At 32.1% G+C, this 19,837-nt stretch overlaps 1 protein-coding gene across 4 annotated transcripts in view; it reads left to right on the top strand.

Moving 5' to 3' along the window:
• LOC126772788 (peripheral plasma membrane protein CASK) overlaps positions 1–19,837 on the top strand; it is a 279,482-nt gene that overhangs the window by 38,342 nt on the left and 221,303 nt on the right. The window contains exons 1-2 of one of the 4 annotated variants that reach the window (XM_050493367.1): positions 12,146–12,230; positions 16,989–17,599. The exons of 2 other annotated variants lie outside the window; for them this stretch is intronic. In XM_050493367.1, coding sequence (XP_050349324.1) covers positions 17,327–17,599 — 273 coding nt within the window. In that variant the 5' untranslated portion in view covers positions 12,146–12,230; positions 16,989–17,326. Of the gene's footprint in view, positions 1–12,145; positions 12,338–16,988; positions 17,600–19,837 lie in introns of those variants that run through there. One more of the 4 variants, XM_050493366.1, reaches the window with a different exon arrangement.

Below are 19,837 nucleotides of genomic sequence, written 5' to 3'. Positions count from 1 at the left end.
TTTCACTGAAATTCTGCCACATGTGAATTCTACCAACCCGCATTGGAGCAGCGTGGTGGAATAAGCTCCAAACCTTCTCCTCAAAAAGAGGAGAGGAGGCCTTTAGCCCAGCAGTGGGACATTCACAGGCTGTTACGGAACGCTTTATATGGTAACAGGTGTTATATGTCAATATAAGTATGTTTATACATTTTTTTCTCTCTTAATTTGAATGCATTTACCCGTTCTTTTGCATAATTTCTTTTACCAAAGGTTGTGAGAGATCGCTAGAAGCGATAAGACCGAAGACCGAGACTGCGCTCCATTTGTCTTTTTTATTATTTTTTCTGGTACTCTTATGTCATGTGTATTTTACATGCTGTGCAATAAAGTATAGATGAAAAAAAAATAACTTCAAAGTAAACAAATTGTCTAAACATTTTAAGTTTAAAAAAACTTATAATAATGCCGTACTATTTCACTGAATGTTGTTAAACAAACTGTGACAAATGGGACTATAAAGTCATTTTCAAACTTAGTAAATGTAAGTTTTGCTGGTGGTCATAATTCTGAGCGAAGTTTTGTATGTCTAGATGCTAGGGTTTGTTTTTTTTCATCTATTATTTGTTTTAAAATTTGACAAATATATAGATTGTGATATTTCTAAGGTTGTTGTAATTATACTAAATTTTTAACAATCTTTAAAATGAAGGAGGCTTACAATCCAAATCCAAATTTGTATTGTGTCAATATTCCACGAGATTTTCGCTAATTGAGAACTAATTTTAGTAATTCTATGGAATTAATAGCCGATATACTTTATGGGTAGGTAGTCCGATTTAAATGTAAAGTTAAAATGCAAAATCCCTAAGGGAGGAGTATGAGTTAAAAACCGGAGCAAATATCACTTGTTGTTCGTTTGTACAGTACAGTAAAACCCTGTGAATATCCCACTGCTGGGCTAAGGCCTCCTCTCCGTTTTTGAAGAGAAGGTATGGAGCTTATTTTCACGCTGCTCCAATGCGGGTTGGTGAAATACACATGTGGCAGAATTTCAGTAAAATTAGTCACATGCAGGTTTCCTCACGATGCTTTCCTTCACCGTCAAGCACGAGACGAATTATAAACACAAATTAAGCAAATGAAAATTCAGTGGTGCTTGCCCGGGGGTGAACCCACGATTACCGGTTAATATTTACGCGTTCTTACCACTGGCGATCTCGGCCATATCGGCTTTTCTTTTGTACACATATCATGTATGTTCTTCTGTACACGATATCGTTGCCGAATGTTAGCCAATTTCATTAATTATATTTAATGAAAAGGTTATTGTTTAAGGGTCGTTATATTAATTCAAAGAAAAAAAACACCTCTAATGTAAAAATAAGATTGTGAAACTAAACTAACATTTTAATTAAAACTTAAACTACAATATTTGTAACTACGTTGAAGACTAAAATTACTGTTTTTATTGTGATCCTTATAAAATTTACCACACTTATAAATATTATTTGAAGGTTTTCAGCTTGTCTTTTCGAACAGGAAAACTATTGATGCCGCCTTTGAATTTTTATCATGTTATAAATGATTTCTCTGCAGATTTGATCCATTCGATAATCGATTATCTTATTAATTGTTGCCTATATTTTAAAAATATTTCGACGTTTTTGGTCTTACTTAGTATAATTTTGCTTACTGTTGTAAAGTAGAACTCTTGTAGCACTTTCTCAAAATTTACTGTTCCTAATGCATTCTGAATATTTCCTTCTCTTTTTCTCATTCGAGTAACAGCAAAGTGGCTGAGCAATGTTTGTCTTTGTAAATGCACATGGTCTGTGCAGTAATGTAGGTCAGGCCTTCACTTGTTTGATCTTTTTATAACTCAAATGTTAAGCGAAATGCTTCATTTTAACTTGAATATTCATTTAATGGAGTTTGTGGTATTAGTCAATATCACATGCGGAAAATATATGTTAAAGAAACAAACTACAATAGTAATTAAAATACTTTTTTTATAAATTAATAATTTATTTAAAATATCGTTTTAAACACTGTTTTCGTATTTTATTTTTAAGCTTAGCTACAATTTTTTTTTAACGTTATGTTTGGTTAATGTAACAGCTTAACATGTTTAACTTGTCATAAATAATGAGTAATTATATATTATATACGTATATAATACATATAGAAAACCCAATTATTTTTATATAAATAACTGCCATTATGTATGTATAATGACGAGCCGGTTGGCGTGGTTGGTAGATACTTGCCTTTCACGTCGAAGGTTGTGGGTTCGATTTCCAACCAGGACAGACATTTGTGTGCATGAACATGTCTGTTTGTTCTGAGTCTGGGTGTAATTATCAATATAAGTATGTATTTACAAAAGAAAATTAGACTAATTTTCTTTTGTAAATACATTCAGTTGTCTGATTTCCATAGCACAAGCTTTGTACAAGCTTAATTTGGGATCAGATGGCCGTGTGTGAAAAATGTCCCAGGATATTATTATTATCCTTATCATAAATCGAAGTAACGACCGTCGACATAGATGCCGCTTCCACTACGCAAGAGAGTATACCAAGATTACTCTTAGCAAACATAAAATAATGTCATAACTAATATCACATTTTAATTATCACAAATTTGTTATACTCATTTAATTTCAAGCATTATGAAATTAATGTTCCGCGTTCGTTATCCTAGGAATTTAATTTGAATTATTACTGGTCTTGAGTCAGGATTAGTTAGCAGCAGGGACACTGTTTTAGTTTTAGCCACCTGACCGAGATCTCCTGCACGTTTTACAGTCCCATTTGTTCCAATTATACCTTCAATTAAATTGATTTCGTTCAAATTTTATTCTGTTTTTTTTTTTTATTGTTATCGTTCGTGTTTTGATATTTTTACTCCTAGAAATATATTTTTAGATTAATTACCAATCACAAAAGTCGTGAATGGCACCTGTACGCACAGTAAAAACAAAATGAGCTACGAATTCATGGCTGTTATTAAGATGAATGACTTTCTCAAACGGAGTCGATATCGGGAATGGTATTCGATTATAGTAAGTAGCCATTATGTATCACGGGGCTCGTTCTCCCCGAGATATTTTATTATCATCTCACTTTCTCAGCTGTTATAGATGTTTGTGGCTTGATAAAATTAATGTGATAAAATTAAATTTGATGTGTATTCTTTTTTTATAGAAAAATACACGATGATTCAACATTTAAAATATGCCAGAACTTCGAAAATGTCAAAAATTGTAATTGACAGAGACGCTTTTATTTTTACTCTCTGATAAGTTTGTTTATACATACATACTGTGTAAAAGAATATCGCTGGTCTATTATGGTCTATTATTGTAGAAGTAGTCGTAACATTATGTCCATGTCGCAGTCATGGATACATAAAATTAGAAATAGTATGTTCCATTTTTCAGTTTTTATAATTATTATGAAGTATTTTAAATATGTCTGTTGTTGTAACTTTCTGCATAACTCTGCTAGATGCCACGGAAACGTCACACTGGTAAACAAAGTAAAAAGTAAGTAAAAGGATTTTAGTTTATTCTACCACGATGCCTCAGAGGGTTGGTAAATATGTACTAATATATTTAGCTGGTAATAAAAATCACATACACATTCTTTTTGATACATCGTTAATATTTTTTTCTTATAAATGAGAAGCGAATACCGCATATTGTTGAGATTTTTATAAAATGAAACACGTTCTCAAATCTTGGGATTCAATCTCACCCGTCACTAGCAGATTTACATCATTTTTGCATTATGTATGTGTATTATATTTATATTTCTTTGTTAAGTTATTCTATCATATCTATAATAGAATGATGACAGATGTTTTTCAAACCTCATTTTCAATTGATGTAAAAGTAGAAGTAGAGAAACCCTGCAAAGGTCCCACGGTTGGGTTAAAACATCCTCTCATCAAGGTCGCCTCGCTGCTTCGATGCGATTTGATGTACATGGGGCAGATTTTCATCCGACACATGCAATTTTACTCAGGACATTTTCCTTCAACGCCGGGCACTAGAAAAAATTACACAAATTTAGCACATGTAAATTCAGTGGTTCTTTTTACCATGCCCTAACTTTTAACCCGTAATTTTAAAATAAAATCGTGTTTCCAACCACTGGGCCATCTCGCCTTTTTTTTTCAGTTCATCTAGAAAATCCGTTTTATGTGGTTGAATGTTTCAGTGCATTTGCCGTAGCTTCAAAATATGTTCACGGTCAGAATGCAATACGTTTTCGTAGAATATAAAGCACCACATTTCCAGTTACCATCGACCTGGATTTTTTTTAGTTCAGGGTCAAATTAGCATTCCGTTACGGAATTGAGCTATGAATAAATTAGTTAAAATTCGTGGATGTTCCCAAGTTATCTCAATCAAGTTATGCTTGGTCAGGTTTTCTGTTATTTGTCTGAATTTCATTTCAAAATGGTTTATGTAACCAAACATACGAAATGGTATTACATTCGTAGTTAGATGTATATGTGGATTATTTGAGTTTGTGAGTTTTGACGTTTAGTTTTTCGTTCACTTAACCATTTGCTTAAATAACAGCTTAGTCTAATAATTGTTTTTGGTCAAAAGCTTTGTTTTGTTCTTTATTTGTAAAATATAATCAGGCAATTATGTATAATTATTTGTCATCGTCATTAACTTTACCTGTAATATTAATAGTTGAAGTATTTTTAATTTTTATAAGCGGATTATTTGTGTTATGACCAATACGATGTTCTCGAGATTCTAGTTAATTAATAAATGACAATAAGATATAATGGCAGTAATTGCTACATCACCAATGTACAATTCCTTGTCTTCGTTGACATATAGAAATAAAGAGGGTCTTATAACTGATCTCGGCACAAGGTCGCAGTTTCCGACGACATAATGGATATTATATTTAGGTATAACCTTAGGCTATTTCCCCCCTTAACTTGGCAGTATAATACGAAGGCGGTTTTAAAAGCAACTAACGGCGAAGGTTGAAAGGTTAAGTGTTATCTCCACTCGATTCCATCTAGTATGTTCTCGAGTCTAATATCGTAGCATATTTTATAAAAATTGTGTATTAGTATTTCGTGAGTTATTTTAAAATATTTTATAGCTTACACACAAAGTATGTGTAAATTATATTTTTGGTTTGTATTCAATCATTCTTGACAATTTTTATAATAAACTAGGGCCATTCTAGAAACATAATATCAAACGTGAACCTAACATTATGGAATTAATAACATATAAGCCATTACCAAGACTTATGATAACATTTGTGATAGGCGGCACTAAGTTCTGTCTTTTCTACGATGAGGCCTATAGGAATAAAGTTCTAATCGAAACAAATATCTGTACGGTAAATAGGATACCGTTTTTTGAGTCTATAAGTACATCCCGCGATCTTGGCGTCGGAATCAAAAGGCACCTTCATATTATGCTTGAATAATTAAAAGATAATTTCATGTATACTTGAATTACCATTACAAAAATGTGTATTTCAGATAATATGAAATTGCATTTCTTAACGATATTTAAACAGTGCAATTTTTTTATCGGAATTCCTCTTTCGTATCTCCTTGAATATTTTTATTGCTGGTAAAATATTTTAAATCCTTTTCTGAGAATCTTGAGTTGAGAATAGATAATTTTTTTCCCTTTTCATTTTAGTAGCGCATTAATGCAACATTTTTCTGTACTATTTTAGTTCAAGATAATACTTTGTTGCTCATTATTTTGGTTTAACTTTATTTAAATAATTTCTTTTTTAAATATTAATGTGTTGTTAATAAAAATTGTATAAACACTTGAATTGAATGAATCCAAAGTGGGAAGAAATTCATATTAAAAATTGTCAATGTCCGAACAAAATAGACCACACTCATTAAAAGCTGTAGAATTAAAGAACTTAACAAACTAAAATTAAATTTAAATATCCTAAGCTACTATGAACCTTTATAAACAAATCGTTAACCCGAAAATCTTTTATACATAGGCATTATCTTTACGGAAAAAGGGAAGTAAAGTCTCTTAGCTTTACGACCTGCAATGAATCTCATTTTACCTGTTCTCGCCGCCACGAAAATTTGTACTTTTTTCATAAAGTATCGCTATAATGGACTGTTTATGAGTGACATTGTTTTTTCGTCTTGCTGTTAGTGTATTACATTTACTATAATATTGTCATCTTTATGAATCTACTACTAAAATTAAACCATGCTCATTTTAATACACGTGGTAAAATTTAAATCTCTTTTTCGTCGAGAAAATATTTTATTCAAATATTACATCTAAAATCGTTGCCCTCAAATTCGACCTTAAAATGTTTTTCGTCGCGATCAGAGATCTACCACCATAAGTTTGTACAAATGGTTTTTTAAATATTTTTCCATTTTATAGCTACATGAAAACTTCAATTTGAATCATCATAGACCAATTATGCTGTAAACAAAGTACTTACGCATATTATAATTAATACCATTGAAATAACTTCATTTGCTATTATATATATTGTTTGATTGGTTATGTAACTAACGGTATTAACAAACGTCAAGTTTTGGTACACGTATATCAAATAAACATATAGGGCACTTTTCATTCTGGTATATTCAACTGTAAGGTTTTAAAACGAAGCGCACGTGTAAAGCGCCGCAAGCAAGAGCTACTTCTGGATAAATTTTCTAGAAACTTTATCAATAATTAGCAATTGTATTTGAGGCTAAAACAATCTAATATGAAAAAAGACAATTATATACATATTGAAACATACGTTACGAAAATATGCAGACATTAATTCACTACGTATTAGATCCTCGATCCGTAGATTAGATAGAGAGGTCCTGGGTTCAATCCCCAGGTCAGGCCAATAAAAAGCTATTGCGTTTTTCTGACAGAAAATTTTCAATAGCAGCCCGAAGTCTGGAAAGATAGACGTGTGATCCTGCCCCTGAAATCTTTCCGGTCTTGTCGCATTGCCGTCCCATCGGATTATGACAGCTAGGGAAAAGAGTGCACCTGTGTTTACGCACACACTTGTCTACTATAATATCTCCTGTGCAGTTGGCTTCTCTCTCTTTGGATTGGCTGCAGTAGCCGAAAGTGGTCTGGAGGAAATTATTATTACGTATTTAGATAATGTATTAACATCAAGTTTTTGGAATGATACCAACTCTCTAGTCGCTTAATATTCCAATTTCTCACGGCGGTATAATATGACCCATAATATCAATATGAATGCTAGATATCTTCGGTTTATATATTTTAAAATCATGATTATAATAAAATATTCTCATTCTAAATGTTCTTGTGTCAGGGATAAAGGTGCAATAGGTAGTAGGATTCTCCGCAAACTGAGCATGAGTAATTTTGAACTTCTTATACTGAATTGATCAAACATTTCGACGCTTCAATAATTCATGCGTGTTGTTGTATTTTGATTATTATTATATAAATTGCAAGCGATCAACTTTATATTCCTTTTATTTGTTATACTTTTTCCGGTTCTACACACGAAACTCGAACCACATTTTTTCTTGCAATCGCAGAATATTGAACTGAACAGCTCTTACATCAGGTCAGCTCATTCAACTCTTCTATTTAAAATATTTAAAAAATAATTGTTTAAAATAAATAAAAAATATAATAAAAAATTATACTTCCACGTAATTTGTAAAAGAAATCAATATTTTAAACTTATAACATTCAATAAATGACATGTGAAGAAAAGAAAATAACACGTTCACGAAAAAAGAAACATTTACTTGGTGATAGGGCGTCAGATTTGTAGGATGAATGAGCTATTGTAACTACAGTCACAAGGGACAAAACATCTTAGTTTCCAAGGTTGGTGGCACATTGGTGGTAAGGAATAGTTCATATTTTTGACGAGCCGTTCAGCGTAGTTGGTAGATACTTGCCTTTCACGCCGAAGGTTGTGGGTTCGATTCCCACCCAGGACAGACCTTTGTGTGCATGAACATACCTGATTGTCCTGATTCTGGGTGTAATTATCTATATAAGTATGTATTTACAAAAGAAAAGTTGTATATGTCTGATATACTAGTTATCTGGTTTCCATAGCACAAGCTCTGCTTAATTTGGGATCTTGGGATAATTTCTGCTGGATTGTCTCAGGATTAAATAATTTATTATTATTAAAAAATATATATATATATTACTCGAAGCGCTAATGTCTATTCGCGGTTCCACTCATTATCTGGTTCATTTGCTCGTTCACCTACAAATTTTATTCATAAAAAAAAACTTAAATATTTTTGATTGATAGCACGAGTTTCTATAAGACTTGACGTATGTAATAAAATGTCAAATAAATATTTATACAAGTTTATAAGACTTTAATCACGTCGTAGTTAAAATTGCACGCGTTAATTTAAAACGTAATTAGTATTTACACAAGTTTAAAAAAAATAATAAATAACGTTTTTAAATTTCAATATCATGAACCTGGAACTTGAACGGACAAACAGGTTCAAGGTTATGTTCATGGTAATACGCCTTAATAATAAATTAGTATCTCCAATTTTAGCTTTATAGCCGTATTTCAGATACCACGTTTGTCAAAACGTTTAAAAAATATAACTAGTATTTGTATTTTGCATAGAATTAGATATATTACGAATGCTACCCTTATATAACTAATATTGATTATATTGTGTTGTAGAAATAAATTTAGAAATAGTCAAATTTTAAAACTATCATACTCTGTGAAAGTTACATATTGGTTTCAATAAGCTATCTGTATCGTCATGTTTTTAGAATAATCAAAATCAAATTTGTTTAATTCCAAATGTATAATAAACATGATTTAATATTGAATTGTTTGTTTCAATAGTCATTGTTATTTTGATAATTTCGATCGGATTGATACGATGGTTTAACAGATTGAAATGTGATTGTTTCCAAACGCCGTTGATATTACAGATTTTATCGGATTGCTTTTAGGCATGGTTTATACAAAATAAATTTGAAATTACTCAATGTTTATTATTTGATTGTTTTAAACGTCACTAAATCGTTGGTCTTGTGGCATGTATGGATAAAGATATTGAGTTACCACGAGGTAGAGGGGCCTTATAATATTTATTAGATTTTTCTTTCTGTGAAATTGTTCGTATCATCCGGAATTAGAAATTTGGCAACGTAAATGTATTGAAAATATCGTAAAGCTTTTGGGAGGCTTGATTGGTCTCAATTCGTGTCGGATTGCAGTCCTATTTTGCTATGAGATTAAGGGAATGAATACATAGTGCACCTGTGCTTAAGACATACATACATACGTGTTTGACCTAAACTCATAACAGGACATTATTTTTTAGATAACTAGCGGCTCCTCGTTGTTTTACTGGCGGTAAATGGTTCGCCTCCGTGCCCGTCGGTCGAAACGTGGTGTGATGTGATTATAGCCTACATTATTCCTCAATAAATGGGCTATCTAACGCAAAAGCCTTTTTCAAATCAAACTGGTAGATCCTAAAATAAGCACATTGAAACAAACAACGTTTTCAGCATTTATATAATAGTATAGATATGCAAAATGTATCGTGTTTTATAATATTAACCGTATACGGAAGTACGATTTGTTATAGCTTAGACATTTTTATTTCACTATGCCGATACGTTCTATTTATTTCAACAAAATTTGGTAAAATTGTCGAAAAATATACATTGGAATTTTTATTATTGCGTTGAACGAGTGTTTTCAGATTGTACTCGTTTAAACTTCGCCTATAGAAATTATTTCTTCGAAACATTCAGTTGCATCCTTGAATGGAAATGCAATACAAAATATTTGAATGATATCGCTTTGATTTTGGTAGTTTTACGTATTATTTTATGAAAAGAACAACAAAAAAATAATTTGTTTTAAATTGTAACCATTTAAAACAAATTATTTTTATGCTTTATTTAGATCGGAAAATAAGTGCATAACTTAAATATGTCGTCGGCATAATCATTTTACTTCTTGTATTTATTGTAAACAATAGTTTAGAAATTAAGTATACTAGATTTTTAGTAAAAAAAGCCAAAAAGTTAAAAAAACCACTTCCGAACATTTGTTCAAAGCATCAAGCTTATATAGATTGATGACGCTCTATTCTAGCATAATTGCACAAGTGGTAGCTGTTATCAAAATATTGTTTAAATATATTAATTAATAAAATCATTTTTAAATAAAATTTATTCACATTTGGGAAATTAACAAAATTAAAGCTTTTAAAATATTCTAATTCTTAAAATGTTTTATTTTGTGACCTATAAGCGCGCGACTTGTGACCTTGTAAAGCTTTCAGCATCAAATTTTTGCGATGAAATGACACAGATTTGAGGTGTTTGATGGCAGTATTTTTGCTTTCTGATCTCTCAGCACAACGCCTATTAAGTTTGTTATCGTGTTTATGAGATTTCATAACAAACTTTAAGATAATTTTTCACAGAACAGGCTTAGGTCTTTTATTAAAAAAAAATACTTAAATTTATACTTTTTTCTTCGGTAATTTTAAGTACATGAATAAGGTAGCCATTAGCTCATTAATGAATACGCTTTGAATTAGTAAAATGTATATTTTTGTATTAAATATTTTACTTTTGTTTTAGGTAAGCTAAAATGGATTTTTTCATTATACGGTAAGTGATTCAATTATTGTACCAAATCAAATGTAATATTATTTCCTTGATGTTCTCTAAATTTTCATATAATTTATTTTACGCTCGATAAAGATAATTTAAATGTTAGTCTTTAGTAATTATAACGATATCCTCTTGACCGATTTTGGGTACGACGGTCATTCTCAATGAATGATCGTGCAAAAGATATTGTAGATTTGAGCACAATTGTGTGGTTGAAGATAGGTGTACTTTTACTTTCAAAACCTGACCTCTAATATCAAGACGCACACAGTCACTTTAGAAATTAATTCAGCAACACTACTAACATAATGTCTACCACTCACGATTTGTAACATAGAGTCTACATAACTTGTATTATATTTATAAATTAGATAAGATAAGGTCTCTGTATAGCATATGTACATCTTTGAATATTTTTTGTGCTTATATTTTGTTCTCTTTATTGTACATCATTAGGCGTTTATTGTAACAGCCCAAGATTTTTAGAATAAACGTAGTGAAAATTGCTTCGAATGGAAAAGGAAAAGGGACGGACAATTTAAACTCGCTAATCTCATTGTGTAATTCCCCCTCGGGCCGTCTCGCACTATCCCTCCCACCGGCCTCGTAATCGAATCGCGCTAAACCAGTGTCTGAAATCGACAACCTCGTGGAACCTGTCGAATGCGTACTTGCTGTTTTATTTATAAATAAATTAGGGTTGTACAACTCGCTCGAATGATCACCCCTAAAATTAAATTATTTCCACTTCACATCTTCCCTCTGCTTTCGGCGACAAAATTGAAATCGTACATAAAGGTTTTCACATCATATTTTGATTTATACACGCGCAACCACAAAGTGTCAAGGTGCCTTTCGTGAGCCGTTATTTCTTCCCTGTTTTAGAGAAGTCTGTTCATCTGTCAGGTAATTTTTCACTCTTGTTAGCTAACAGGTAGCAGTTGTTCTTGTCGTACCTTTATTACGCCTCATTCGGGTGTTCGCGTAACACTCGAAACGTTCGTTACTTACCGTCTTATTAAAGAAACGAGGACGGGAAATCTTCGTTTTAATTGCTTCGTTTTTCTCTTAAGTTTTCGTAATTGTTCTTTTTATTCAAATATAAGAATTGTAATTTTATACAAATATAAGTCATTGATTGCTTTCTTTTATTTTTAATATTTTCTGATACCATAATTTACACAAAACAAATGTTTTTTGTGTGTGTGTGTTTATTACGATAAATGTTTTGTATTGAAACGTTAACTAATTTATAGGAGTTTAATATCGGATATAATGCATCGTATCTCGTGATTTTGAATAAAAATTAAATTTCAACATATCAAAAATATTTCATGTCTTTTTTGTGGGAAAACGGCACATGCCGCATTAAAAGTCCGGCTGTTTTGGGCTAGGCCTTGTCGGTGGTGTGTGAGTGAATGAAGGCGGGGGCGGACGGTTCGCGCAGCCTCCGATGCTCCCGGCCGTCGTCAGTCGACGCCGCGGCTAGCGAGCTATACCACGCACCGCTCGTTGAACATAATCCTTACTACAACTAACTAAATAGTGTCAATCAAACGTGCAAAACTTTAGCAGCGTAAGTAATACGCTCGTTTAAATCGACACCATCTCGATTCTTCAAAGTGGAATATAAATCTGTCAGTCTTTTCGTAAACTACAATAAATCGAACATTAGCGCCATTGGTAAATGCTTTTTCATCCTTTTTACCTTTGTAAAATCACATTTACAGCCGTTATACCTGTTTATTATATAAAATAACTGGAAACTCACCTATGATTCTGGAGGTCAATGTGTCTTTCAGACGGAATGATTGATATACGCGCCAATCATATGTCACTAGTCGGTAGTCGCTAGATATTCACCTACCTGCAAAAGGGTCTTTATTTAACAACTAGCGGTTTTCATAAATATTTCACTTTTTAGGTATTCTTTTGATTTTAAATTATAGATAATATTGTTCATCTATTTATTTTATATTCTATACTTATATTAATTTATATTTTATCATGACAGTCTTTCCCTTTTCCTTATATATTACTTTCCAATTAAGGCATATTGAACATATATATCGTTGCCATAGAACATAAAAGCCAAGCCAAAATATATTCGATCCTCGTGTGATAATTCAGCCAGTTGGCAAGCTTCTGACATTTAGAACTCTCTTTGTCGACTACAGTCTACAAATCGAACGGGATCTCTGCTAAGTCTCTGTTAACTGCCGTAATATAACCCACTATGTTTCTCATTTCGTGTTCTCTTTGTTATACCTTCTTAGGTAGCAATAGTTAATATTTGTCATCCCAATTGAACAAATATGTAAAATCGTACCTCTAAAATACATTTAAGTATCCTTATAATGGGATTGTTTTCTGAAATTAGTCGGTAATTATAAAATTGAAAGTGTACATGATCTGTGCACTTTTTACTGCCTGTGAAGTTAATTCGATGAATCTTTGCAATATCTTTAGCGAGTCAAAACTAACCATTGTAATACGGTCGACAAAGTTTAACTTCATTTCTTCACCCTCTTCACGTGGGCTTTCGTTAATACATTTCTCTGAAATCATCTAACGCGGTCTCTTTATTTCAAGATACTGAATTAGATTGTATTAAATTTAGGCAACTTTTAGGGTTCTGGTATTGAGTCTATTGTGAAATATTTGCTTCAAAATGCTATTGTGTATGTTTAATAAATCATTTTATAAAATAATATATCGTATATCGCAATTTATAATGTAAATATGCACTCAATTATGATATTTTTTCGTAAAATATACTTTTTTCGACAGTAACGAAATAACAATTTAAAATGATAACATTTCCGAAATTTAAAAGGATTTGATTTATAAGTAAGGCTCCGTTTGTAGGATTAAACAAACTTAGTTAACTTTTGGATCGTCCGTTGTATTTTGTAGATGCAAAAATGACTCCCTATTTACCTCTCTGTATAGCGCTTCAAATACCAACAAAAATTGAGCCTTTACACAGCCGAGGTAATTGTTTTATTCACAGAGTTGTTTTATAGTATATTAAAATAATGATTTATCATCACGAAAATTAAATTGAGAAGGTTCAATGTTGTAGTTAAAATGGAACAACGAAGACATATTTATACGTATAAAAAAAGATAATATTGGTACACCATAAAGGATTGATTATGTTTACACTGTCGCTTCACCGATTGTTAGGCAACCCTCCTTCAAAGTATCGGGTAGTGAGGGTGTTTACCCAATGTGACCATGACCTATTTCACCATTTCGCCTGGAATGAAATAGTTCCAACATATGATAATCTTTTATCTTTGAATAACCAATTATATAACGATGTATGTAATTGAGTTATAGTGAAAGCCGAGATGGCCCAGTGGTAAGAACGCGTGAATCTTAACCGATGATCGTGGGTTCAAACCCGGGCAAGCACCACTGAATTTTCATGTGCTTAATTTGTGATTATAATTCATCTCGTGCTTTACGGTGAAGGAAAACATCGTGAGGAAACCTGCATGTGTCTAATTTCACTGAAATTCTGCCACATGTGAATTCTACCAACCCGCATTGGAGCAGCGTGGTGGAATAAGCTCCAAACCTTCTCCTCAAAAAGAGGAGAGGAGGCCTTTAGCCCAGCAGTGGGACATTCACAGGCTGTTACGGTATGTAATTGAGTTATTGTAAATCTGCATAGGTGGATCAGAGAAAAGCATTACTTACCGAATTTCTAAATACTGCTAAACAGTTCGAAGGTGTAAGACTACAATATTGCCCAAAATTGTAGGAAATCTAATATCTAGTGCTTAAAAGAAATGAGTCAGTGTAGTTATTATAATTTAATACGATTACAAGATCATTTTTATCATCGTTGAATAGACACGGTATGGAATTTTTACCTTTTACAAAAGATAAAACAAATAATGGATAGACAAAACCCGACCGCATTGTTCCATGTTTCATTCCTAAGAATGAAGGTTTTCCTCATCCATTTCGTATTATGTTTCCATTAGAGCTTGTTTATTTAACCCTGAAAGATCAGTGACTTTGGTTCAATTTCGGAACCCGTACGAGTACGTATCAGGATTTTACAATGCAAAGGCTTTTTCATTTTCGCCTTCAGCTGTTCCACATTCTAGATTGAGCTGGCGTGCCTTACCTAGTAAAATGATATGTATGATAATGGTAAATAATAAAAAAATATCAGAACAGAATGTTTTTCGTTCAATGTGTACGTACATCTTTGTCTTCGTTGAATTTTGTTTGAGTCGATGCAAGACCGAGCTATGCAGATATCTCATTGTATGACATCTGACACTAAACTGATGACCCAGTGACCCCTTTCTGGACTGCAGCAGTTAGTGACCTGTGTACCTTAATATTTGTTTTAAGTTCTGGCACTGATTCCAATTCATCCCTTTCATATTCATATATTTGAGGGATTCCTTTGTCTCAGTAAGCATTATGATTCTTAATTTGAATACGTGAAGTATGTGTGTTAATTCGGGTTATATCATTTTGTAAATTTATAAGTAGTAACTTATATCTTCTAAGAATGGTCAATAGCTATTAGCTTAAAACTTTAATTACCCATTTCTTTCTCCGCTACAAATGAGCAAAATTCTAAAAACGCTCGTAGTATTTACTTCTGTTGCTACATTCGTATTTAAAATGCTCGTAAAGAAAAGTATGAAGGTAATAAAATGCCAGTTCCATTTTCGCCATTACTCGCAAGGTTCCCTTTAATTGTCGCTCAGCAATCGGTATGAGCGAGGTAGTGAAATTTAATGAGACACATTTAGGTCAAGGCTTGATGACTGCATCTGATCTGTTTTTAACACCCAAATTGATTTAGCAATTCATTTAATTGAATATAATAAATTTATTATGAAATCGATATCCATATTAAATTTAACCCTGATTTATCAGTCTGAATTATGTTTGTATTGGCATATTTTTATTTTCCGAACGACATACAAAATGTCGTTTGGTCCGTTTTAAGGATTTACCCTTCTTGTTAACGGGTAATTGCTGAACCTTCAACTGGGTCGATGGATTTACCTAATTCATGGTTTCGAATTTCACGTTCGCTAGTTAAGATACTCCTTAATAGGTATTTCTCTAAGCAGGATTTTTTGCATTTTCTTTCTCAAGGGAAATTAAAACTTAAAGTGAGGTGCAGCAGCTCCATTATATTTAAGTTTTGACTAAGAACAATAATTCCGCAAAATATTAACACAAAACTTTCTCATTTTTTCTATAAAAATTTTATTTATAAATTCAGGATTAACACTTATAAGCCTGTTTTTGTACTTTAAGAATATGTAAAACGTTTGTTGAGTTGAATCTAGTTGTACCTTAGGGACAAGACACGGAGAATTGAATAGATCAGTTAAGACTGTGTCAGTGGCTTACCGCAGGCTCAAGTGTCTGGGGACTTAGGCAATTCCAAATCTACGTTATTATTCTACTATCCCACTTTCCGAATACGTGAGATCCCTATTTATTGACTTGTGCCAACAGCTTGTGCGTCTTCTATACATCTTATCTTATATCGTAGACTTTCGAATCTGAAAATCTTTAAATATTAATAGAATTAGGAATGAGATTCAGAAAAAAGGATGTTTAAATATTTATCGTAAAATTCTCTGTCTTTATCATTTATTTTGATTCTTTGTACTCCTTGTATTATTTGTTCATAATATATTATACGTAGTCAGTTTCAATATTTAAAAAGATATTTTAAAAGATGATTTAATTTAGTGCTTTTTAATATAAATTTAGTTTCGTTATTGAAACATTAAAAAACAATTTCGGATGCAAATCTGTGACCTACTTCTGTAACACGTCCTTGCTGTTTGGTTTCACATCTGGCTCAACGAAATTCACGATAGGATGCTAAGTTTTTTTATGGTACCTTCCCGATACCTATTGCCTTCTATTACATGAGCTCGCATTATAATTGAACTTCCTATTAACGTTATCCGAAATTTAAAGATGTACCCGTAATTAATTTTTCAAATGAATAAGACAGGTTTTTAAATAAACAAGTTTCATATAATGCAAAGTGCAATCTTTTATATTTTCATTTGAAAGTATTTCCGTTACTTAGCTATATTGAACAAATAGGATCTTGAAATTTAAAATTGCCATTTAATCATTTAATATTTATGACCATTAATTACTTAAATATATTAATGCAAATTGTTTTTATGCTTAAATGCTTAATAAAAATAATATGACCCTCTAATATTTAATAAATGTCGAAGAAATATAAACATTTTCAAAACGGTTGTAACTGTTACTATTTTTTTATAAAAAATCAATTAAATACGAAAAGCTTGGCTAGATTAAATACATGTTGAAATTAAGTGTCAATAAATAGTTTTAAATCATGCGGAGCTAGTGGTTTTAAAGTTGTGATATATTTACTAGAAACTCAAGTGCTTAAGTGGTAAAAAGTGATAAAACAAAAAGTGAATTATTGGCATTGGTGCGGATGATACGATGCGCGGCTGGAGGTTGTCCTCGCGGTGGAGACGCTAGCGACAGTGGTAGGGGTCAGTGGAAAGGGTGTCGGGCCGCGAGCGTGAGGACTGGTGCCCGCACGAGGCGAGGCGGCATGCGCTGACGTGTACGAGGCGCTGCGCGTGTTGTGGCGCAGCGCGATGCCCCCCTGGGCCTGAGATGGAGGAAGGCGTGTACTGGAGGCCGTCCTGCTCGACGCTGTCGCTCGCTGAGCATCATGGCAGCTCGACCCACTTGTGTGCGCGACACGCACAACCACCGCGGTTGCCCCACCGTCACGCAGCCCACGCGCCACACGGCCCACACGCACACCACGCGCACACTCACCAGCATGCGCATACACACCATCTGCCACACGCGCAGCACGCGACGTGTCCAGTGCACAGTCCCTTCAGACAGCCGACTCCTGAATATTGCGCTGCACATTCTCAGGTTTGTCATATATGAAATTCTATAAAAACACATATAAGATAAGTAAAAAGTATGAAAAAGTATTAAGAAGTATATTTTCGTAAATATCCGTAATTTAAAAAAAAAACCTTTTTAAGAACAAGTTTTTCCTGTTTATTGTAACTGTAATATTTTTTTATAAAGAATTTTGTTGCTACGAAAAGAAAACTTTTACTTGTTTTGCTCATATGATAACCTTTTTAACACGAAAGGAGGACTTTTATGTTTAACATTGTATGTTTACTTTGCATTTTTGGAAAGTTATAATTTTAAGACCAATTAAGCCATATTAATCTATCTTTTTAATAGGATTTAATAGGATAGATAAGGAAACCTTTGATCTTTCGGTTGGACTTCATTAAAACGATTCATTAGTCATGATGATATATATTCAGCATCCAAAAGTGAAACTGATTTTATAAAAACCTCGAATTGATCTCAAATCTCGTAAAAGTCGAGTACTTTTTTCTATTACAATTAAGAAATCCAAATAGTAATAAATGGAACATTTTTAACAAATTCATCAAAAGTCGTGCTAATAATGAATTAATGACTAAGGTCATTAATTCCTTACCGTCAACAAATAAAATGGTTTCAAATTAGCGCGCTTTTTTTTTGAACAAAGTTGTTGATCAAACGAATCTCTTAACTGTATTAGAAAACTACATTACTACGAAGAAATTAAACTATTAATTAACATTAAAAAAACAGTACAATTAGTATTTTAAAGGAAAACCAAAAATATAGAATACGTTTATAATATTGATAAGCCTAAGTAAAAAAAAAGGAATTCAGTTAAACTTCAAATTATAAATGGTAGAGCATACTTACTACAGAGAAAGCATATACGGCCTACTTACAAACATGCTTAGCGGCTTGTTAGCTAAACACAGATTTAGCTCTTTCAGTCCTTATTAATTTGACGTTGACGAAAGAATAACACACAGCGTTGTTTAACAAATTACCGACTAAACAATGTCTTAAGTAAAGCCGATAAGCAATTAGGTTTTATGAAACGTGTACGCCAATTAAAAACGTTGATAATATAATAATGCTATAATCATTATATGTACGAAGTATTTTGGAATACGGCTGCAGTATATGATCTCCTAACTATGTAACATGAATAATTTGAAATTTCTTTGCTTCAAATATTAAAGATAATTTAAATTTATCGAAATATGTAAAGATTATAAAATTGATAAATTAGAAATAACACGTAGACAATACGATATGAATATGTTACTTGCAATAATATCAGGACATATAAAATTCAATGATCTAATGAGTGATTTGTGTTTTAAAGTTCCCAATCATCGTTTCCGCTACACAGCAGTATAGTACAAAGTCATTACATGTAATGTAAAAAAAATACATTAGTGTATTGCGTGTTGAAGAAACAAAAATTACTTCTTTACCTTACTTACCTTCATTATTTCGTTGTACCGTATAATATTGTGCTTCTGTATATCATGTTTTCAACAATTTACTCATTCTCTATATTATTATATATTAAATGAAATACCAGTAAAATATTATTTATATTGAAATATATATAATAGTATGTGTAACGAATACGAGCATTAATTGGTTTTTATACAATTTATGATATTAATTATCACGTTACGACACTATAATACCGCGAAATGCACGTGGGAACAGATACCGGGGCTATGTTACGGATAGCGTCATCTGCAAGTAATTTATGACGATCAAAAGCTGAATTTCAACCAAGCGTACTTCCCATTTTACAAGCTATATCGTTAGCTATAAATTACTTTAATCCGACCTCAAGGTGAATATAAACGAATAATTGTAAATATATAACTGATCGCTTCTATCTGAATCTTACATTAGTAAATAAGTGTTATATAAATATATATGTATTTCATTGAACATGTATTTATAAATATCTCTTCTATAATGATAACAGCATTTGAAAGATCAATATAAATTAATTTAATTTTATATAAAAATGTAATAAATTATTTATGTATGTATTATATTGGTGCGTGACACGAACGCTTGTTCAATATTTGGTGATAACGATGTCAGATGCTACAGCTGCTCTTGATTGATGTGATCTAGTCTATAATATACGTAATGGAGTGGGTGCGGCATTTGATGGCCATTTTACTAACATAAAATGTTATCAATTTGTTACAACGGATACAGACTAATCTTTCTTTCGAAAAAGTGCTGCTTGACAAGATGTAAGCA

This window comes from Nymphalis io, chromosome 13 (assembly GCF_905147045.1).
Source record: "Nymphalis io chromosome 13, ilAglIoxx1.1, whole genome shotgun sequence".
In the NCBI taxonomy this organism is placed as follows: Eukaryota; Metazoa; Arthropoda; class Insecta; order Lepidoptera; family Nymphalidae; genus Nymphalis; species Nymphalis io.
This window is presented reverse-complemented; position numbering and strand designations above follow the sequence as displayed.